The sequence below is a fragment of the Formica exsecta genome, unplaced genomic scaffold (assembly GCF_003651465.1).
Source record: "Formica exsecta isolate Colony F162 unplaced genomic scaffold, ASM365146v1 scaffold35, whole genome shotgun sequence".
NCBI lineage: Eukaryota > Metazoa > Arthropoda > Insecta > Hymenoptera > Formicidae > Formica > Formica exsecta.
Genome location: NW_021850752.1, coordinates 755,765 through 780,323, shown reverse-complemented (window position 1 = coordinate 780,323; position 24,559 = coordinate 755,765). Strand labels below are relative to the sequence as shown.

Genomic DNA, 24,559 nt, shown 5'->3' with positions numbered 1-24,559 from the left:
TGTAAACAAAATTTTATTACTTGCCTTTATATTTTTTAATAATTTGAGTTTATTTGAATTATTAAGAATTGTTTAGAATAATACCGTATACATATGCGCGTATTATTTTCTTGTGTATATAATTACAATTATAACTTTCAAGGAAAAATATTTTGGCAATTAAAACAATTTCTATATAAGATTAAATTGTTTGAGAATTGCAAAACCAAAAATTTATTTACATAAATAATAGTATTTGCATTTATTGTAATCATCGAAAATAAAATTTACAAATATTTTAAATGTATAATTAAAAGTTTGAACTGTGTGTCCTTATTTAACATAACGTGACGATTCAAGATCTAACATATGCGATTAATTAAGAAAGGCAAGATATCACACGTTTTTAACCAAACGTTTTTTCATTTAAAAAAACAGTGGCGGCCAAATATTAGCAGAGTATGAAGAACGCATGAAGATTATCGAAAGTAGCTATCCATTTAAAACCGAAACAATGGACTTACCGGAATCGTCTATGGAGTCGTTTCCTGCAAAATCTTCCTTTACGGAATCATTGAACGCGACAGAGAATAGGGATAAATATCTCGAACTATATCGTGAAATATTTAAACAATGGTCAGAAATAAAAAAAGAATATGATGATCGCATACAGGCACTAGTAAAAGAAATTGAGATAATTTTTACTTTTTAGAGCTCGAACAAATCTCTCAAAAAGATATTTTAGACAGTAAGACCGAAAACAGTGAAAGCGTCAAAAAATCGAAGGATTATCAAAATAAGAAAATAAGAATTGTTAAATGCGTTAGAAGATTAATGAGATACGTTATTTAGATCTGCGTTCGCTCCAGTGGAAAATTCGGAAGTAGAAAATCTACAGATTCAACAACAAATATTCATGATATTACATTAAGTTCATCTATTTCTATATCAGATAATCGACCGAAAACTGCGAGCGATGAGGAATTTGTGGAAGCTATGGATTCTACAGAATGGTTATCGACATCAGTGACTGAGAATAGACTAAAACACCGAGATGAAATCAACCAACATTTGGAAATGACCATTGATATTGTAAAATCACTTCATTTAAAACTTAGAGTAGTTGATAGAGCTCAAAAAGACGAGGAACCGGAAGAATTTCCACATAAAAAGACAAAGAAACGAAATGTTCGTCGAAATGTCTTGTTTTGTTAAGTTTCATAATCTTATTAATATTATTCCCATTTCTATTTCTGTTGCTATACCGTTCTGGACTTTTGGATATAAATCAGAATGATGAGCCACTTTGATGCGAAATACGCGCCTTAAGATTTATCGTTGCAATATAATTATGTATTATTTAAGGTAAAATTAATAATTAATTATTAATCTTATCAAATTATTTCCCGATACTTGTCGCGATCGCGTATAGAAAAGGAATTTTATAGAGCGTCTCGCCTTACTACAGTTCTATTCAAGTGTCTTCGTATAAATGATAACAAAGCCGTGATACATAAACAATGTTTACGCGTGTCAGTGTTTACGCCGCTCAGGCCGGATACCATGTTAGGTATTGTCCTAATTTGCTAACGAAATATTTTACGTATTATAAAATATATATGTGAAATATTAAATTATATAAGTATTTTAAATTATAGATCAATTATTTATTAAACGATTAATGTACCACGAAACTTATCGTTATATTAATTATTAAATTTTGCGATTCGATCATTTTACAGCACGTTCTTAAGAGGATGCCGCACCGTCCTGTTTTACCGACCATAATAATTATATATTTGCTTAATATAAAAGTTTTGCAGTTTGTATGTACAAAATAAGATAGGTTCCCACTCGGAAATGCATGAAAGAATATAAGTGAACGTTTGAAAATGTATTTAGAAGCCTAGTAAAAAACATGTTTTTTACTAGGCTTCTAAATACATTTTCAAACGTTCACTTATATTCTTTCATGCATTTCCGAGTGGGAACCTATCTTATTTTGTACATACAAACTGCAAAACTTTTATATTAAGCAAATATTGTTACGACCTGACGCAAGAAGCCGGTAAAAAAACTGTAATTTTTTAGATTTTCTTCGTTTTTCACGTAAAAGCGCAAGGTTCCCACTTTTTCGATGTATATACTTTAATCGTGGAAAAGGATTTCTTATTTCATGTAACCAATAAAAAAATTTCGGTCTGCAAAGTGTAATTATTATGGCCGGTAAAACAGGACTCCGGCATCACCTTAATCCTATAATTTAATTTTAAATAAAATTTTAATTTTAAATATTTTAAACGTAAATTTTTTCGCAATTCCGGTTTTTTATTTAGAATTCTGGGTAACATTCTACGAAATATAAAAGAAACTCTTAATATTCGTACACTCCAATATTGCAAGAGATATCACGATTTTTTAATCATTTTTTTCTATTATTATTGATAAAAACTAAATGGCGCATTGTATAATATTTTATATATAACACACATATATAATATTCTAATAATATGCCGTGAGCAACTCTCATTGAGATATCCATTTTTAAAAAGATATGTTAAATCAACACTCGCAAATATTATTATCTCTTTCCTGTGATGCTGATTAGTCTCGATGTTGTGCTGTGCATTACTTCCTATCAATAAAAATCTGTCATAACAGAGCGACGCATTTGATAGTTCAAATATTAAATATGTGTGTAATTTTTATTTAATTTATTTTTATAAAACGAAGAACTAAAGTTAATATGTGTAAAAATTATACACACATACACACAAAATAAATAGCGCGCGCTTATAGTGTTCTAGTTTTGATAAAAACCAACTTGCATGTAATTCATAGTCACGGTTCGTTGTTCTGAACGCGTGATAAAATTTTCGTACGCATTACTTCCGGATTAAAAATGAGCGGCGGTTTTTGCAGAAGATGATGTGTAATGTGTCGTTTAATATGCGTCCGATTAAACGCGTAATCAGCTGTTATTCACGATTAAGCGAACTTATTGATAAGGATTCCGAGAATATCTCGGACTTTGCTAATTTTCTTTTTGTTATTACTTGGATTTACGACAATTTATAAGCGAGCAACAGTGGTCATTGCGTATTTATAAATCTTCGTAATCGACAATAAAATCGTAATGCTCAAACGTTATGTGTTACGTTGCGCTATGTTGCTACTATGTCGTTCTTATACAAAATTCGCTTGCGAACAAATGTTTTATATTTTTTATTAGCTATAAAACTATAGGCTTTGATCTGTAAAAGATATGTTTTCTCAAAACATATAAATAATTCATATTATAGATTAGAATATGTATTAAGTAAATTAAGAAAAATCTGGGAGTGAGATATCTTGAAACAACTCAGAATAAACCGGTAAATTGAATATAATTTGAATAGATTATAATAGAAAAATTATGTATGTATTAATATGTATTAACTGTCATACACATTCTGGCTCTAGATTACGAATTAAGAAGTCAGTTATATTTTTTGAAAATATCTTTTGCTCAATATTTTTATTTTTTTATTTGTATATGTGTGTGATAACATTTATTAAATATTGTAAGAAACTTTATAGATTACGGACAAAAATTAGATTATGATATTGCCATTTTGTATTTGTACTTTTTATATATTCACAAATAAATGATTAAGTGTGTGTCTGAAATAAGATGTTAATTGTGAAATAAGATAATAATAATCTTTTTTTTTAAATATCTTCCTCTTTAAATAAAACCTTGCGAGTAAAAAAAGTAATTTATAGCATTAGTCATTTAAAAAAAGTTTAGGAAGGTTATATACGGACTTACAAATCTTTAAATGATAAACTGTAAAATCAATACTATTTGTTTGAATATTATATATTGCAATTGACAAATGTGAAAATGAATATTAAATGTTTCGCCTAAATTGACTGTGTGCTAACATTTACTAATATATTTTTCATACATAAGATTCTTTATTCCTTATATAAGTATCATCTTTTTTTGATTAACTTTTCATTCTTTTAATGATGCCTCTGTATTATGTAATTGTCATTGAAAAAGTTGATGGAGAAAAAAGATGTCGTAAAAAATTATAACAAAATATATATCGCGACTATATATCTCAAGACGGCATGTTTTCCGAATATATTTTCAATTCAAAAGAAGTACATATAAAAAACTATTATAATGTAAAAATGCTTGAACAATATGAGTGTAAATTTGTTGCCGCTGATGTAGAAAGAATTTTTTAACTTGAAGTTTCATAGCATAGGAAATAGAATTGCACCGCAACTACAATAACTACAAATACTACATAAATATTAAATAATATTAACATATACATATTACGCGAAATTTTTATATGTAAATTATTACGTCGCTCACTTTCCGATTATCATTGTAGCTACATTTTCCAACATTTACGAAAAAACGTGCTTCTATTATGACATTATATCGATAAAACCATCATGGATCATATGACGCGGCTTAATTTATCAAATATCTTTCAATTTTAAATATTATAATATATTAAATATTATAAATTTTATAGAAAAATTTGGACTATGAAATAATGACATTTATTTTAAATATATGTTTTTTAAATAAAAATCTACGCGTAAAATAAAATAAATGCAAAATTGTTTTAGCATTAAAAATACATTGCATTGAGAGCTCTTTATCCTAGCTGATCGATCCGAGCAGAAGATGAGACTGTGTCGAAAAATTAGAAACATCGGAATCAAATATGACAGTGCTGTGTAAAGAAGGAACGAGTAAATTCGAACTGTTGGCCAGTTCGACCTAATATGTTGTCAACACGGCAGAGAATCGCGTAAAGAATAATAAAAGAAAAACAGTAAATATCGCATATATTTTTGTTAAATTTGTTTCATGAGTTTTGAAGACACTTGATGTGTTTTTCGATCAATATGATGAATATGTGACAGTTATATTCTGATTAGATTGTGTGCTGGTATTAATTTTAAACTATTTCTTTCTTATTGTATTTGCAAGACCGAATTACAATTCTTAACGATTTGTGATATCGTATATATTTGCACCGTCTATAATCGAAACAAGAGCATATAGCCGCATTTCAGGTAAAGAAAGTAAAGATGACAGAGATATTAATAATAAAGATAACAGATATATTAATAATGTATAAAAAAAACAGATATTGTAACACTTTTGGATTAATTTATATTTTTAGAAGGAATATATTTTTACGATTACAAAGATAGATAAAAAAGATGTTTAGCAAATATTTCGAAGATGGAATTTCTTCACTAACAATTAATATTAAAATGTAAAATGCAATGATTATCATACTAACAAATATTTAAAAGAGTTCAAAAACATATTTAAAGTGAAAATTATTAAAAATTTTGTGTTTTTGTTATGACTTTATGTAGCAGAGTTAAAAAACGTTTATTGTTTTATTTGTTCTGGTTTGTCTTAACGCGATTATATATTCATTTGTTTCACTCTGACATTCCATTTTGTAAAATTTTTCTTTAAGCTATACATTATATATCTGTAAAACTAAAAAAATATCAAATAAATTCATTGACTAAAAGTTTCTCGAGTACACGTTCCAATTCGCATAATGAACATAATAAAATATAAATAATATGTCAATTTAATTATATTATTAACAGGTCGGTGTTTTCTTTGTAGAAAACCTTTACAATCTGATATTATGGAGAATCAGCCCGAATCTCTGAATATCGACAATTCCTCCGAGAAATTATTGTCTGCCTTTATACCGAGGCATGATGCTTTGGAGAAATCCGTCGAACAGGCTTCACGAAGTCGGACAGATAACGTTAGGTATTATATTTTTCGATTAGAATTACTTCAAACTAATATCGCATATTATGTGATATTAAAAATTAATATAATTATTAAAATTTATAATGAGATTAATATTAATCTATAAACAAAATTTTACTTAATTGTCTTTATATTTTTTTTAATAATTCGGTTTTGTTTGAATTATTAAAAATTGTTTAGAATAACAGTGTATATGCGCGTTTTATTTTCTTATATAATTAAAAATTATAATTTCCGAGAGAAATATTCTTGCAATTAAAATAATTTTTATTGTTGATATAGAAATGCAGAACTAAAAATTTATTTACATAAATAATAGTATTTGCATTTATTGTAATTATCAAAAATAAATATTAGAAATATTTTTAATATATAATTAAAAGTTTGAACTGTCTTTATTTAACAAACTTTTTATGTGACAATTCGAGATCTAACACATGCAATTAATTCGGAAAGATAAGATATTACATGTCATTAACCAAGTGTCTTTTTATTTAAAAAAACAATAGAGACCAGGTATTAGCAAACAATGATGCATGTATAAATGTTATGGGTAACTATCCACTCGAAACCGAAACAATAAACTTACCGGGATCGTCTGCTACGGAACCGTCTACTACGGAATTGTCTCGTATGGAATCGTCCGGTACGGAATCGGATGCTACTGAAATCGCGCAACCGAATATATCAAAATCTGCACTCGAGCTAAAATCTCAATCTTTGCAAGAATGCATTCAGAAAATTAAAAGTTACAATAAATCGAAAAACTATAAGGAATCGTACTCTATGGGATCGTCTCCTCTAAAATCGTCCTCTGCAGAATCATACTCTGCAAAATCTTCTTTTACGGAACCATTGAAAACGACTCCGAACACGCCAAAACGTCCTTGCACACTAGATTTTTCGCATACTAGAAAATTGCCAACGTTCAAAGATGTATTTCTTGATTATTTCATGACTCAAAGATTAGAAATGATCTCTGTGGAACATAAACTTTTGACAATGTATATGAGTCGAATCGCTCGAGAATATAATTCAGACAATATGATTGAAAAAGACGAAAAATCAAAGGATTATCAAAATAAGAAAAAAGAAAATCGTCAAAATCGTCAGAAGATTAATAAGATGCCTAAGGATAAATTATTACAGTGGGGACATATAATCGCACAATCAAAACTTATAATTTTCCTTATTTCTATATTACCATATTCAGTAATGAACAAGATTATTAAAAGATTCAAACCTTCAAAACCAACACTTATGATAACTTATGATAAAGCTCGAAAAGATAAAAAACCAGAAGATATTCAAGATACGAAAGTAAAAATTCATCGAAAGAAATGTTCGTCGGAATGTTTAAAAAGTTTCATAATCTTGTTAATATTAATTCTATCTCCATTTTTATTTCAATTTTATTCTCGTTTTGAACTTGTACGTGATGAGAATGATAAGCACGCTGATATTTTTGAGACTGCTATTGTCGAATTGGAGGAAGGAATACTCGATCACGATGCAACCGTACGAGCCGTGACCAAATATCTTGAACGAAATACATCTCTTTTAAAAGTAGTAGCTCTCATCGGTGATACAAGCGTCGACAAACCATACACGGTGGACATAATAAAAAAAATATTACGCAAAAGGAGAAGAAACGGTCCTTCACCTTCGTTTCCGACCTTTATTGTCTTAGAGAATTTGAGAGCAGAGCATTCTAAAGTCGTTATAAACTATGCGAAAACGTATCAAGAAGCATATGGCAATCGGGAGTTTACCATATTGGCTGTTTTTAAAGATGAGCAGATTGATGATGATTTGATGCGTGCAGATCTTAACCACACTATAAACGCAGTAAAAGATTTTTTTATCAAAGCAAATATTATTATGAAAATTATTCCCTTCAAACCTTTGAACGAGGACACATTAGAAAAATACATTAGAAACACTGCGGAAAATATCGGACAAACGTTCTCCCAAGATCAAATCGATTATTATAAACGACGTTTGATAGAAGATGATACCAATTACCAAAAAGTATATGGTTGTTAGACAATAAAGATCATTCATAATTGCTTCCGAGGAGACAAGACTGTTCAAATTATTGAATTGCGTATTGTATGTGACATAACAATATTTATATTAAACAATATGTATTTTTTCGTATACATATCGGATTATAACATATTGTTGTAAATTTATGAGTACAAATAATTGACATTTTCCGGACTTTATAAATTATATCGAATTGCGTTTTCATGTTGCTAAATTATATTCTTTATTCCTTTGACTTCGATTAAAAAAATAATTTTATTTAATTTTGTACTGAAAGCCAATTTGCAAACGATTTATAGTTATAATCCGTTGATGTAAATATGTGATGAAATTTTTGTATGCATTACTTGCATTGTACTAGAAACGAATGGTGATATGTGCAGGAGATAACGTGTTATATGTTGTTTAACATATGTCAAAAGAGCGCTCAATTAGCGTTCTATTAGAAATGGTTAAACAAATTCACATTAGGACTCCTAACATAGGTAATATCTCGGATTGTTGCTAAATGTTATTTAATAAACACATTTGTATTTTTAGGCGAATGACCGTGATTATTGCATATGTATAAATCTTCGTAATTACACATAATGCTCAATCATTAGGCATTACGCTACGTTACATTGATATCACCGATCGTTTTTATACAACTTAAAAATTACTTTAATTAAAATCTTGCAAGTAACATAATGATAAATAACTTAACATTGAAAATTACACAAAATTACAAAACTGCAAATGTTAATTTCATATTAGTGGTGTAATCGCTTATATATTAGATATATGGTGTGAATGATAAACAAGGATTTTATTTAAATAATTATAATTGATCTGTATTAACATTTATATATATGTTTTATTAAATATGATTTTTCGATTTTTGCATAAATACCCAATTTTTGTGATATATTTATTTCTCCTTTATTTATACCTTTTCATGTGATCTTTAGTCTCTAGTAATAGTATAATATAATCAATAAATGTCAATATTTTACCTGCATTCATGCACATAGCGTTACGTCTTTTTATGATAAAAAGTATCGGTTATTTGTTTTTTACATATATATCGATAATTATGCAAGTGATCAGTATTAGTTTTATTCGTTCGGTATAACTACAGCTGCTTTATTAATCCCGTAATTCCATTTCCTTGTGTGTTCCATTAAAAGAATATATATATATATATATATATATATATATATATATATATATATATATATATATATATATATATATATATATATATATATATATATATATATATATATATATATATATATATATATATATATATATATATATATATATATATATATATATATATATATATATATATATATATATATATATATATATATATATATATATATATATATATATATATATATATATATATATATATATATATATATATATATATATATATATATATATATATATATATATATATATATATATATATATATATATATATATATATATATATATATATATATATATATATATATATATATATATATATATATATATATATATATATATATATATATATATATATATATATATATATATATATATATATATATATATATATATATATATATATATATATATATATATATATATATATATATATATATATATATATATATATATATATATATATATATATATATATATATATATATATATATATATATATGTATATATCTAAAAAAAATAATTGTACTAATTTCAACGAACAAAATGATTCGATAAGACGGGACAGTCATATTTCCTGATTATTACAATACACAACACAATTGTCAATTTGTTGAGACATGTGATAATAATATTAATAATAATAAATTTGTCATCTGAAAAATTGCATTTTTAGTGCAATCCGTATATTCAACTTGCGAATTTTTACGTTCGCTATGGTCACTATTGCCAAAAGCAGCATACTAGTATGCATGACCATAACTGCTGCGTCTGTTCTGCATTCTAGCATTCTCGGCCTTGGCTAGTCATCTCCCACTCTATTTTCATTCATGTCACATGACAAAGGAACGACGCACAAGGTATCGACGCGTCGAAGAGAACGCTTCATTTTCATTTGCCGGTGCCCGAAGGATACAGACCATCCCGAAAATAGTGCTACGAAAGGAACAAGTAAACGGACTGTTGCTAAAGTAGATTGTGAGCACGTGTTGTGCATGGGAGCATCAGACTAAAAAACAATAAACATTGCGGTGGTCTTGTTTCAAGATGGTCTTCGTTTTCAATGCTCTATCGTCAAAAATATGTTTGACATATTTTTTCTTTTAACATGATTTCTAATAATCATAATTTAGTTGTATTTTGTGTTAGTAAGATCTCAAATTCGTGCCGTTCATAGGGTCAAAATACGATAGGCGTGGTTACGTATTGCGTTCGAAGTGAGACAAAACAATACATTCACGTATCAGAAAGAGAAGGAGGGGAGAATAAATTGTAACGTTAATTTATTGATGATGCGTGATTCACGATTCCTGAATGGTATAGAGGATTATGATTGGTTGAAATTGATGAATCATCCATTCACAAATTATAAACAAATCACGATATGAAAGATATGTAAAAACGAGCAGATCTTCTAACGTTTTTAGGTTAATTCTTATTTTTCTTTATATTTAATTCAAAATTAAAGATGGATAAAAATTAATAGCAGAACTAAAGATAAATTTTTTAATAAATAATAATTTTGAAACGTAAAATGCAACGATTATTATACAGATAAATATTTATAAAAGATTATTAAGAATTAAGAAATTATATAACACGATTATATATTTATATATTTATTTCTCTTATTGACATTCCGATTTTAAAATATTTTTGCTAATGATGTCATATTAGTTATTTGTAATAGAGATAAACAGTTATAAAATAAATTATTCAATTAAAAATTTCTCAAATGCATGCTTTAATTTCTCTTTGCAAACGAAGAATGAACTAAGTAAAATGTAAACACGTCTTATTGCAACTTTTGTGGATTGTTACTAAAAGATCGATCTTTTTTCCGCAAAAAAGATTTTTTAGATCCCGTTCAATATTATGGAAAAGTAATTTGTGACGTTGAGTTTATGATATCTTCGAATTGAATAAGAGATTATTGCAAACGTTTCGCTTCCCATTCACAAAGCAAATTGTAAATATTTGCAAAAATTTATACATTTAGCAGCTTAATTATAAGCAGCTATTACCTGTGAACAAATATCGGAGCATTTGCAATATATTGAATCTTTTTATAGAAATTGTTACGACCTTTATATTACATGTTAAAGTATAATAAATCTATTAACAAAATTGATTTGCTCGTCTTTATGTCTTTTATTAATTAGCGCAAATAATTAAAAAATTTGAAATTACTTTATATTTGCATATCTCATTTTCTCGTAAAATTAAAAATTATAATTTTTAAGCAAATCTTTACAATTATAACAATTTTTATGCAAGTCATAATTGATTGAAATAAAAACGCGACAAAATGCATAAATGTATTAATATTAATCATAGTATTTGTATTTATTATTGGCATCGACAATACAATATAAAAATAGCTTTAAGAGATAATAAAATACAGTATAAAGAAGAGATAACAAAATATCATACAAAGAAGATAAAAAATAATCAAGAACCAGCGCGGTAATTTGTGCACAAATGTTTTATTACAATCAAATTACATTGATATTTTGACTATGTGATTGTCTTTTATCTCCTTTATATAATATATTCATAAGAGTCTTTATTAGTTAATTAGATAGCAAAATACTTGAATGAAACGCATTCATTATTTAAAGTAACATGATGAGCCAAGTATTGGAACGTGCGATTATGTAAAACATAATATATCAAATGACATTAATCAAGTGTTTCTTTATTTGTAGAATCAAGGACCACATAAGGTGATGGAAATTGCAAACAAAAATCGACTCAGGCTTAAGAAAGTATTACAACTGCGATTTAACAATTTCGAAACCTAAATATCAACAATCCATATCCGTATATTTAATCTTACAGACGAACAAGTAAAAATATATATAAAAATAAGGGAATCTTACGGCTTCAACGGATGATATCGACAATATGACATCATCCATATTCAACGGAACATATTCATGATACATCATTCGCATCTATACATTTAACGAGAGATATCTATGTTGTCCTGGATGCCCTTTGGACGTCCTAAGGACATCCTTGTGCTGTCTGGGATATATCAACTATACGATAATACTCATATTGATAAATTTAACAGGATATATCGACGATATTATCCAAATAATAATATCCTTATTCACGGATTTACCTGAAGATATATACAATACGATACTATCCCATGGATACAACAGGAAATATGCATAATACAATAGGAGATAAGCATAATACAACAGGAGATAAGCATAATACAACAGAAGATAAGCATAATACAACAGAAGATGAGCATAATACAACAGTCACATTCACGGATTTAACGGAAGATATCCACGATATAAACACATCCGTAAACTCAACGAATGATATCGACGATGCATTATCACTTTCATCTGTAGAAACCATATCAACAGAACATATACTGACGATACGTCAGAATTCACATTCATAGATTCAGAAGATATTCACGATACGAGACCAGTTACATCTGCAGTCGGTCAAGCAAAAAATATAAAATGGAATAAAGTAGATAAAATGGAGTTTGAAAAAAACAAGGACTTACAAGAATTGATTTCTTCGATCTCTATGAATCATCATATATTTTTGATCATGCGTGATCGTAATAATGTTATCAGCAAACCAGCAAGCCAGCAAACAAGTGCATTGAAATCTGTTTTTAATCCGAAATCTCAGCTCTCAGAGACAAATGAAGATGTTGCAAAATCGGTTCTCACGAGACGAAAACTCGTGAAAAGGAATAATTCAAACAGTATGAATAAAAACGAAAGTGGCAAGAAATCGCAGGATTATCAAAGTACAAAAAACAAAACTTGTCTGCCAAAAGTGAAAATGATGTTTTGTTTCTTATTGTCATTATTTCTATTATCATTTTTATTTTACACATATTCATTTCTACATATAGTTCCCTTGCATAACAATCATAAGAATCAAAACAATATCGATTTTATGACTATCGCACAGAAAAAGATATTCGATCAGATTGATACCGTACAAAAATTGACCGAGTATCTTCAGAAAGATACACCTCTTTTAAAAAAACAGCACTCATCGGTAATACAAATCATACATGATAAATGTTATAAGAAAAATATTATGCAAAAGAAGCAGTAAGGGTCCCTTACATGCTCCGAAACTTTATTATCATGGAAAATTTGGCAGCAGAGCACGATTCCATATTCGTTAAAAATTATATGGACTGGTTTCAACATTTTTATAACAATCAGCGGTATACCATAGTAGCTGTTTTTGAAGTCGAAGAAGTAAAAAGTATAGAGTTATGGGAAACTTTCGTAATATTAAACAATTCTTTTAAGAGTACAAATAGTGATATCAAAGCACTTCCTTACACACCTTTAAACGAAGAAACTTTAGAAAGATACATTATAAACACTGCGAAAGATATCAAAGGAACTTTCTCTCAAGATCAGATCAATAATATTAAATAACATTTGTGGGATCATATTTACCTCCGAGATGAATATGGTTGCTAGACAATAAAGATCATGATATTCTTTGTTAAAGATAACTGTTACTTAAAAGAAGTAAAGTAAGCTGAGTAATCATTTTACTTAGCAATTGAATAATATTTTTCTGTGTGCATGCTTCCAAGAAAACAAGACCGCTGAAGGAACAGTAATGATTTCTCACCTTCGCTTCAGGACTTTATTGTTTTGAAGAATTTGAGAGCAGAGCATCCTACAGAAGTCATAAACTTTGTAAAAATATATCAAGAAATATATGGCGGATTTTAAATCATACTGACAGTTTTAAAGTCAAACAAATGGATGACGATTCGAAGCAAAATATAGTATATAATTATATAAGTATATAATTTACATTAATATGTATAAGTATATGATTTAAACAGAACTATAGACGCAGTAAAAGATACTTTCATCGAAGCAAATATTAATATCAAAATTGTTCCTTACGATCCTTTAAACGAGGAAATTTTAGAAAAATAATATTTTAAACGCGGCGGAAAATATCAGACTAATACTTTTTCAAGATCAGATCGATGTTATTAAAAAACATTTGATAGAAAATAATGCTGATTGCGGTAATGTTGAGTCTGAGTTAATAATATCCAATTAAATAATGTGTGTTTTTCTGTGTTTCGATTGTAAAATATTGTGATAATCGTAAGACTGCAAAATATAGTTCCCATTATACAGGGTGTCCCGAATTTAAACGTCAAAACTTCGGGAGCGTGTAGGGGATCGATAAACTAAGACAAAAAGTCCTTTAGAGATTTGCTCGTTTTTGTTTTGTTTTGAAGAAAATCGCAAAAAAAGAAACAAATAATTTTCACCAAAAAACTTAAAACAACACTAAAATTATTAGGTTTATCAAAAGTACCATGAAATAAAAATTGTAGAACCTGGAATTAAGAAAAGAGAGTGAGTTAAAATCCTCCTCAGGTAAAATTAGATTAGAAACAAAATTTCGCGTTGTCGCTTATTTATCTACAATCCTCCAATTTTATTTCGGGAGTATTTTAATTTAATTTTTTGGTGAAAATTTTTTGCGATTTTTTTCAACACAAAGCAAAAACGAGCAAATCTCTAAAGGACACTTGTCTTAATTTATTGGTCCCCTATACGCTCCCGAAGTTTTGATGTTTAAATTGGGGACACTCTGTATATATAAGCAAATATATTTTAGTTTTATAGATGCCTATCGAATCGTGTTTTCTTCCATGTTGCTTAATTAGATCGTTGATATATTATTTTAATATCAAGATATAATTTTTGTGTATGATAATCAATGAAATACGATCTTTAATTTTGATGAAAGCCAACGTGCATGTAATTCGTAGTCACGGTCCGTTGTTCTGAATGCGTGACGAAATTTTCGTACATATAACTTCCGGATTAAAAACGAGCGACGGTTTTTGCAGGAGATGATGTGTAATGTGTCGTTTAGTATACGTCGATGAAACGCGTAATCAGCAATTACGCACGGTTAAGCGAACTTACATTGTTAGGACTCCGAATATACGTAATATCTCGGATTTTGCTAACTTTCTTTTTGTAATTATTTGGATTTACGACGATTTATAAGCGAGCAACCGCGGTCGTTGCGTATGTATAAATCTTCGTAATCGACACGTAATGCTCAAACGATAGGCGTTACACTCCGTTGTTACCATTTACAATACCAAGAGAGAGAGAGAGAAATACGAATCTTTCTTTTGTAATCTATTTATATAAAATAAAGCTATATAATTATAATAAAACAGTCAATAAATATAATAAATATAATTATAATAAAATAATCGAATATTTCACATAAATTAATTTTGAATTAGCATTTTTACGAATATGTTTTAATAAATAAGATTACCTATACTTATATCCTCTTTATGACTTTATCTACTGATTTCTTTTTTAATTACACTCCCTTACATGATCTTCTCACGTAACATAAAAACAGATCAATCAATGTTAAAATTTTTGCTTTGTGCACGCACGTAACATTACGTCTCTTTATATTAATAAAAATATTTCTTATTTGCCTCTTACGTATGCATCGATGATGCAACTGGTTACGTTCGTTCTATAACGACGCAAACCTATGTTACATCGCGCGCTTCCAATTCGACCCGTTATCCCACTTCCTTGAATGTTTACAATTCTACATGTTCTAGAAAATAATTAATTTATTATAGCAATTTCAGTGAGTAAAATTACCCGATTGTACCGATGACTTACGTTTCCTGTTTGTCAGGGAACGAAACGTTTACCCGACAATCGTTTTAACGATTCATTAAAGTTGCAGTGATACATGACATGATACACAGACATGTTATGTATGTACGTGCGTCGACAGTCGCGGGAGTTTTATTCGCCTCGCTGCCAGCAAAAAGTTGTCCGAAGACACATGCAAATGCGACCCGACAATTTTGCAGTTTGATTACTAGACATCATCTTTTACAACGTCCGTTTTGATGACATCGGATGTGATAATCGCTTTCCCGGTTCGAGCGTGTTCCTTGTGCAACAATATCATCGGATCAGTGTCACGTCATTCTATGTTTTATGAGAGACAATGAAATTGAGAGAATCTCTTCTTTCGAGCATAATTATCCTCTGTCTCATTTGTCGTTATAAGATTCACTGCTACGTAAAAGCGGTTGGCTGATTAATATTTGAAGTCATGTATTTCCTTTTCTCTCGTTATATAATGTTTCAGCGAGGCGTTATTATGCGGCAACGCTCCGCATGTTTTACGTGCGAGATCGTAAAACACGGAACCGCGCGGTAGCCACGTTCGAGCAGTGAAAAATCGCGGTATATTGTTGGAATTGCGGTGAACCAAGTACAAATATCTTATTCGTCAGGTTCATTTTCGGACGATCAAGGCTCTGATAATAAAAATAAACAGAATAATAAAATGAATATTAGAAAGGTGGCTGTTGTCACACACAATGCATAAAATTATATATATAATTACATAAAATTGTAGACATAACTGGTCAAGAAAAATTACAAATATATGAGTTGCGATTTTGGTCTGAAACCCCTTCAGTATAAATTTAAAATTAAATTAAATAAACAGAATAAATAGAATAATTACAAATAGTAAGTAACAGACGATGAATGAAAAGTGGTCTAGCTGGAGAAGTTTCCTTTAATTTGCCCTCTAATATTAACCAATCAACCATCATGCTATTTTCCTGAAAGTAAAGACAAGGAACTCAACAAATTATTTTTTTGTTCTGTAATGTGTATAGTGATAGAAACGACAAGATATGTGAGAATATAACAAAAGAAAGAGATTCTTTAAATTCATCAACGTAATCATTGATAGCAAGAAAGAGAGAGAGAGAGAGATCTTATTATATATAAATTATATTACAAAGACTTATAAAGTCATAAAAGTCGCGTTGACTATAAGTAATAAAGTTCGTTGACATAACTGTTTAAACGGAGAGATGGACTCGGTTACAATGAGACAATGCGAAATGACATGCAACCTAACCGAAACCACAAAAGTCAGACATTAAAATAAAAACGAGCTTGTCAGTGGATATATCAGACGAGTGCGGTGGTATTTAAATTTTAACAATAAATTTATCTATGATGAAAAAGTAAGAAGAATATTTAAGGGATCCGTGTCAAGTTGAAATTAAATTTTTGTCTTTTAATATAAAGCATGTCCGAAATAATAATTTCGAGATGAATAAATTGATAATTGAGTTAAAATTCTCGCAAATAGATTTGATGTAAAAAATTAGAAAAAAGAAAGATTGGAAATTTTGAGAATCAGAACTGTTTTAAATAATAATATTCTAATTAATTTTACAATGAAAAAAAAACTTTAAACGTTTATTAATTGCTTCAAAAATTATATTAAAAGAATATCTCCATTTTTTTTAAAGATAATAAATTTTAAATTCTTCTAATAATATTTTGAGTGGAACCGAAGGGGGGGGAAAGCTTTTAACCAGACTTATGATTATATCTTTTTTTTGACATATCGGATATTGAGAGAAAAAAATTCAAGTATCTATTGAATGAAGTTTGTTTGTAGTACTAATCGAATTCAAAATATCTGTCACACAGAATAATGGTTAAATCTAAAAAGCATAAGCGTTTATCAGAGTCCAACTCCATTATGAACTAAACTTTACAATAAAAAAAGTTGAAAATATGCAAGATAAAGAGAGCTACCAAGGCCACGTTATTTATGTATTTGACATAAAAAGATAGAATAAAAGGCAATCTTTTAAGTACTTAGGATTTTAAATTCTAAAACAACATCTATAATAGGTAATAATAGGAAAAAAAAGACAAGCCAATAGAAACATGGCAAAAACTTGTTTATAAATTTATAGTTAAATATTTAAAAAATGGAATAAATTTTAACTAATTTTAAAGCAATAATAAATTTGTCAAACAGAATTTTAATATTTTTAGTAATAATATTTCATCTATTTTTTATATGTCTTTTCAAATCTAATGGAAAAGACAATATTACTTACTGCATTGTATTAAAAAATTCAGTAAACGATATTATTTCAGATTAACAGTCAATGCAAAAAAGATGGAGATCTGGCGGTTTTGCCTCAAACCTTTTTAATACCCATTTGTTACTTTTTTTTCGAAAGAAATTCTGGTTCCGGGAGCGATTACAGGTACAACCGGGGAATCGCGTTACGAAACCGTATCGCGCATCGTTTCTATTACGATATCTAGGTATCTATAAAAGAAGGCAGAAAACCAGCGAACTAGCGCAGTTTGCAAGTTCCTGTGCGGACAATAACAGAAAGTGTGTATTACGATCTGCGCCGTGTGTTGGAAATCAAGACGAGAGCGTCTTGGTCTACACTTTGTACCCCCAAGGATCCGGTCTTTGCTCTGAGGACACGCTTCTTGTAAAGGTAGGCGCGATTGAAGACGTGGAGACGTTGAGAGGAAGGGCGTCGCAGAAAATTATAAAAGAGCGAACGTTCGACGAGAGTGGGGCAGTCACTTCCAACTGTGCACCTGGGGCACCACGATCGGGGTATGTCCATATAATCAAATAGAATATCTATTTAGAATAGTGCTTGAGACATAAATCTCGGATTCGTGTGTCTAAGAAACAGGCAGATTGAGCAAGCGTGAAAGCAGAATTAAAATCAGTGTTCAATTCATATATACTCCTCTCTTATATAATATATGTAATATAATTTTTTATATAATGTAATTATTTTCCTAGAAAGTGTGTTTTATATGCTTTCACGTTTTTATTCATTATTTTAGTTTTTTATGTAATATAATTTCTTGTAAAGAAAATTTTTACATTTTTTAAAATTACAGATATAAAATGTCCTATTTTAATAGGACGTTTAATGTTTTTGACATAAATGTTTTTCATTTATGAAAAGATTATGCCAATGTCAATATTTGGATACTTTTTCAGTTATAAGTAAAATTTTCAAAAGATTTGAGGAGAGTTCAGTTATAAAAATAGAAATGTATATAATATGATCACAATTTTCACTAATTTTTACTCAATTTTGCCTTTTAATAGAACTTTAATATATAACTTAATAGTCAAAATATAAATCATGAATATTAATTTCGTATAGACACAACGTTCTATTCTAAGATCTTATTACAAAAAGTCAAACTTAAATTAACAAGATTCTATAGTTGAAAGATAAACACACAATGCTTTTGCAATATTTTAAGAGTATTAATTATTTTTTGAATAATGCTTTTTAATTTTATGTTGCAATTTTAATTATAAGTACATTGCAACTTCTTTTCTTACTTTTTCATGGAAACAGACAATAAATAGAGATTGTGTTTTTTTTAAATATTAAAATATTAATATTTTATCTACTTAAATTTCGCTTTGAAAGAATTAAAAACCATTACAAAAATGCATCATGTTACAACGATATAATGACATTGTCTGTGACGTCAGTCTTAAGCTGTCTGATCACGCTTATCAGAATAATGTATCGAATCGACGAATTGTCGAAACGTCGCGCGAATTTTAATCTCCGAGACGATACATCTCGTCCTTGGTCGTAAAGGTCAACATTAGCAAAGGTCGGGAATATGGAACGCGAATTGTCATTCATGGGATTTCGCACGCTGAAGGAAATTTACACATTGGAAAAAGCGTGGGATTGGACACAATTTTGTTCGTTATACGCTCGAAATCAACCGCAAATGAGCTGCAACAGAATCAAAAGCGCCATGACATAATCTTCGTAATACGCGCGGGAATCCTTCGTAACATAACGGGTTGCACGATCATGGTGTTTCAATAATAACGAGAGATAACGTTGAGTCACACCGTTATAAAAATGAAAGGATTAAATACGTAATGTGACGCAATCGACGTCATAACTCCATATGAAAAAGCTCTTATAAGCGTGATAGACGACGTCGAAGAGATAAAAGCTCGCGGCCAATAATACGATAAGTGGCACTTTCTACGCGGAAGAAGGCTCATACCCTTAACCAGCTCCATCATAATCGTAATACAGCGTCATTTGTACAGAGAGCTCGATCGTAATTACTTTTATCCATGTAAGAGTACGTAAGAAGACGGTAGACGTAACATATATAATGTTTCTGCGATCCGGTAGTCATTCCGTTTATTACCGACTTATCAAGATTGGCGAGTGTTTTATAATCAAATATTACATGTATTCGCCATAATATACTTGCTCGATTTTTCACTTTCGATTGAAGTTCTTTGAACGGTGACATAACGTTTAGGGATATTACGTATCCGATAAAATTTTTATCGTTCCAGAAAGTTTGCGATAGACGAAAGCAGCGTTGTAACAATGTTATACAATTCTAATTACCCTCACTCCGGAATATGATATATGATCAGCAATAGACATCGAGAAAATAGACGGAAGCGAGACGGGAGAATAAAACTCTCTCAACAACATATATATATATAATAAGCGTATTCAAAAGAGAGTGAACATTCATTATGAAATGATCCTTGCTACATAACAGGCGGCGTTCCAATTTCTCTCTTAAAGACGTTTCTCAGATCTTTCCCACTTCTTCAATTGTAGAACTTTGTGTTGCACAAAACGAGAAAAATCGGAGTTCCACCTCTACCGCAATAAACAGCGTGAAACGAAGTAAAGTAGAAAAAAGTAACGCGATGATAATGACACTTCTTTCGGGACTCGCGCGACTATTTGTTTCGGCGAACAAAGATGGGTGAACAACCTACTCGCTTATTGCGTAATCGGAGAAAGTGATTGCGAAACAAGCCGGTGCACACTCATACTAAGACACGTGGTGCGCGATGAAGAAGTCGGCTGTACTACGATAATCGTTATGTCACGAACTGACGAAAGGTTCGAGAATTCCCGTTTGCGATCGGCCAACTGACAACGTAACCGACCCATTCCTTTTTAAAGGAGAGAGAAAGACAAGCGCATTTCTTCAAGACACCTTCGCCGTGGCTTTGAACAGGAACTGGGTCAGCCGGTCAATTATATGATATCTGACGGTTCAAAAGAAAGTAAAAGCGCGCATTGTTATTTCAGTTGTATAATTAAATAAGCTATATTAAAAAATAATAGATATAAATAAAAATTCTCCTATTATACATTGTTTTGCTCAAAAAGATCTAATTTACACATGTATTTAATAGACATTTATTAATAAATATATATTTAATAGATAGTTTACATATATTTAAAAAATAAAAACTCTCTCAAGACGCTTTTTTTTTAATAAGAAATATTTTATTATAAGAGATTTATTTATTATATATAAGAGATATTTTATTTTTTTAAATAAATATCTTAAAATAATTATAAAATTTAAACGTAAATATTTAATTTTAAAATCTATTGTAAATTTCTTAAAATAATTGTTATTATCTCTATAAGAAAAATATAGCGATAGAAGATGTGCTTACGCAACAACCTTTGTTGAAACTCTTCCAGATATCTGCAGATTCAAGTAGGTCACCAGGCGTCTTTCAAACAAGATCAAGATGGGAGCAGTCGAATGGGTAATCGATGAGGATGAATATGTGTGCACTCTCTCGGAGGAGACTCAAAAAGTCGCCAAGGATGAGCTCAGAGAGGACAAGAACACCAGAGATCAAGCTCTCGAGCAGATGCGCAATTGGATTAAGCTGAACCCTCGCATTCAAAATTGCCGTCTCGGTAAAACTGCAATTTCCGTCTTATAGTCAATTTCCTGAAATTGACACAAATATTGACACGTTACGAAAAAAAAATCTAAATGTTAAAGGCACAATAATTTAACTGATAACATATATTTAATTACTTTAGGATTATAATCAAATGTTTTAAAGTTATAATATCATTTTAAATAATTTTGAAAAAAAAACTTAAATAATTACTTTATAATTATAAGCATTTGAAAACGAATAATAATTCTCCGATTGTTGATATATCTTCTCGGTATTAATTTGCCACTTTTCATCAGATGCACGATTCCTACTAAAATTCTTGCGATGTAAAAAATTCAACGTCCCGATGGCCCAGGAGGCTACAGAAAGGTACCTGCTGCTCCGTCAGGTGTATCAACCAGCATTTCATAACTTGGATATTACAGAACCGAATATGGAAGAGTTACTGTCATTGGGGTGAGTATTTTTTAAAATTATTTTTTGTTACCACTAAAATTATTCGTTTTTGCAATCTCTTCTTTTATAGATATCTCTTCGCCGCACCTGGCCGTGATGCAAAAGGCCGTCGCATAATAATCGCTAGACCAGGTATATGTTATCTTTTACGTATAAAAAGCGCTGAGTATTATGTATATCAAATCTAATACATATAAGATAGTATTTTTAAAGTCTAAAAGCAAAAAAAAAGTTGACAAAATATATAAATTTATATAAATAATTTTCATTGATAATATAATTATTTTTTAACATAGAAAAATTGTTGGTTGTAAAAATAGGAAGTAATTTATGATAAAATTTGTAATTCTATTGTAAGAGAGAAATCTATATAATTCTCAGCGTCTTCTTTTCCATCACATTTATTCTAATCATTCGAACATGCAATTCAAGGTGTTTTTGATCCTCATAAATATACAAACGTGGACATGTGCAAAATCCATGCCATCACTTATGAGTCGCTAATGGAAGATGAGGAAAGTCAAGTACGTGGTTTTGTGCATTTTGCCGATGGTGCCGGCGTCAGTTTCCCCCATTTGACTCTCTTTACCCCAAAAGAAGCTGTGCGCATCGTGAAAAATGGCGAGGTACGATCAAATGTTTTTTATGATGTGAATAAAACTGATAATCAATAAGTAAAATCAAACTTATGGTTATTAAATACCAACAAATTTGAGGTAGCAATAATACAAGTTTTATTTCAAATTTATTAATTTCTAAAATAATTCTTTTTTTTTTATTCCAAAATTCTAATTTTTCTTTTCAGAGAAATTATTTCTAAAAAATTACCTCTATTTTGTTACAAATTTACACGTAGAAATTAACATACACAGGCATATATATATGAACATCATAGTGCGGTAAATTTATTTAAATTTTTTAGGATAAAAAAAGAATAATTTTTTTTTCAGATATTATGTAATAATTGTACTAAAATCGTTTTAGCATTTCAAATTCTCCATCTTTTAAAACTTTTCAGATATTGATTTAGTTTTGTTTAGTCATGTTAATATCTGTCAAAGATAATATTAAATGGGTACACTGTTGGTTTTACTTTCAAACCATTATTTATCATATCAGGTCAATAAGTTTTTATGTTCCAAATTTTTGCAAAAGCATTTCATTTTCGTTATTGAGACATAATTGACACAATTGTACGTTTCTGGGCCAAGGACAATGTCACGTAATGAAGTTTCTTAATGTTTCTTAAAGATCAGCCAAACCGGTTCTTCAATACCGTCTTTCTCATAAGCTTATTGAACGATAATTCTGTTTAAAGTTCGACAAAAAAGAATAACTTCATATTAACATTAAATTGTAATTTGTTGATGAATTAGACAAATCAATAAGTTATACATTTGAAAAGAGTATACATTTGCATAAATCCTTCAACTATTGAAAAGGAAATTGACTATTGAAATGGATATTCTTTTTACACCAGCAGAAATGTGAGTCTCTCATTGAAATATAAGATAAAACGGAAATGGATTTTGATCATCTATCGTCTTTTATCGGGATTCTCGAAGTAGGAAAATATACATTTTCCATTTAGACAATCTCAAAAAAGAGATTGTTCTTTTTCGATTAAAGAATGTTGAAAGATAAAACAGACAGAGATAAAGTGGTCTTCTTTCAGCGTACTGTACCAATGAGACATAAGGAAGTCCACGCGATCAATTCGCATCCCTCGCTAAAATTCGCCTTGGACTTCGGACTATCATTGATTTCTGACAAGATTAGAAGTCGGGTAAGGATTTATACAAGTCTTGAGGACGCTATCAATAACAAGATGGATGTGAGCATGTTGCCCAAGGAATACGGTGGCACAATTCCCATGAAGGAAATGATAGGTAATTAACACTGTTTACATATCTCTTCGAGTATTATCTCTTATATTACATTCTAGAAAGAATAAATTCTAAATTCTCTTTCGATGTTACTATTTTAATACAGATCTGTGGCGGAAAGAGGTAATAGCACAAAGACCCACGTTACTGAACAACGATAAGATGAGAGTCCATCTAGAGTTGTACTCGGAGAAGGCGCGAGAAGGCGCCGTCTCGGCTCTGAAACAAGGATTCGGTTGTTCCAGCGTAGGTTCTAATGATTCTGCGATGTACGGAATAACCGGATCCTTCAGAAAGCTCGAAGTAGATTGATGTACACCAGATACTCTTTGCTAAATACATTTTTTATCTAGATAATAAGTGGCGCGGGATCGCGATACAGACTGGTTTGGAAATTACAATCTTATTGTTAGATTAGTACTCTGGTATTAAGAGGATATAATTTTATTTTTGTACTATGTAAAGATATAGAGATATCACTGATATGTGTGCATATTATTTAGAATCGCACTATAATAGATATATATAT

General features: G+C 29.5%; 2 protein-coding genes across 4 annotated transcripts; both read left to right on the top strand.

Moving 5' to 3' along the window:
• The first annotated feature begins 4,603 nt into the window (after window positions 1-4,603).
• LOC115238571 lies at window positions 4,604-8,533 on the top strand. Of its 3 annotated transcripts, none has more exons than XM_029812533.1 (3): window positions 4,604-5,067; window positions 5,645-5,797; window positions 6,310-8,533. In XM_029812533.1, the coding sequence occupies exons 2-3, from the start codon at window positions 5,667-5,669 to the stop codon at window positions 7,844-7,846; spliced, it is 1,668 nt and encodes a 555-aa protein (XP_029668393.1). In that variant the 5' UTR covers window positions 4,604-5,067; window positions 5,645-5,666; the 3' UTR covers window positions 7,847-8,533. The 3 variants fall into 3 exon arrangements, with proteins under 3 accessions (XP_029668393.1, XP_029668394.1, XP_029668395.1); XM_029812534.1 differs by having other exon boundaries at window positions 5,626-5,797; XM_029812535.1 differs by having other exon boundaries at window positions 4,604-5,076.
• A 9,877-nt stretch (window positions 8,534-18,410) lies between these two features.
• Window positions 18,411-24,553, top strand: LOC115238569 (alpha-tocopherol transfer protein-like). Its single transcript, XM_029812526.1, has 7 exons — window positions 18,411-18,556; window positions 21,474-21,698; window positions 21,985-22,144; window positions 22,215-22,276; window positions 22,577-22,770; window positions 23,820-24,033; window positions 24,137-24,553. Exons 2-7 carry the CDS (start codon window positions 21,524-21,526, stop codon window positions 24,340-24,342), a joined length of 1,011 nt encoding a protein of 336 aa, XP_029668386.1. The 5' UTR covers window positions 18,411-18,556; window positions 21,474-21,523; the 3' UTR covers window positions 24,343-24,553.
• Window positions 24,554-24,559: the final 6 nt, after the last annotated feature.

Coding starts and splice junctions, on each gene's coding strand:
- LOC115238569 (XM_029812526.1), top strand. CDS start 21,524: ATGGGAGCAGTCGAATGGGTAATCGATGAGGATGAATATGTGTGCACT. Junction 21,699..21,984: donor CATTCAAAATTGCCGTCTCG/GTAAAACTGCAA, acceptor ACTTTTCATCAG/ATGCACGATTCCTACTAAAA. Junction 22,145..22,214: donor GAAGAGTTACTGTCATTGGG/GTGAGTATTTTT, acceptor CTTCTTTTATAG/ATATCTCTTCGCCGCACCTG.
- LOC115238571 (XM_029812533.1), top strand. CDS start 5,667: ATGGAGAATCAGCCCGAATCTCTGAATATCGACAATTCCTCCGAGAAA. Junction 5,798..6,309: donor AGTCGGACAGATAACGTTAG/GTATTATATTTT, acceptor AAAAAACAATAG/AGACCAGGTATTAGCAAACA.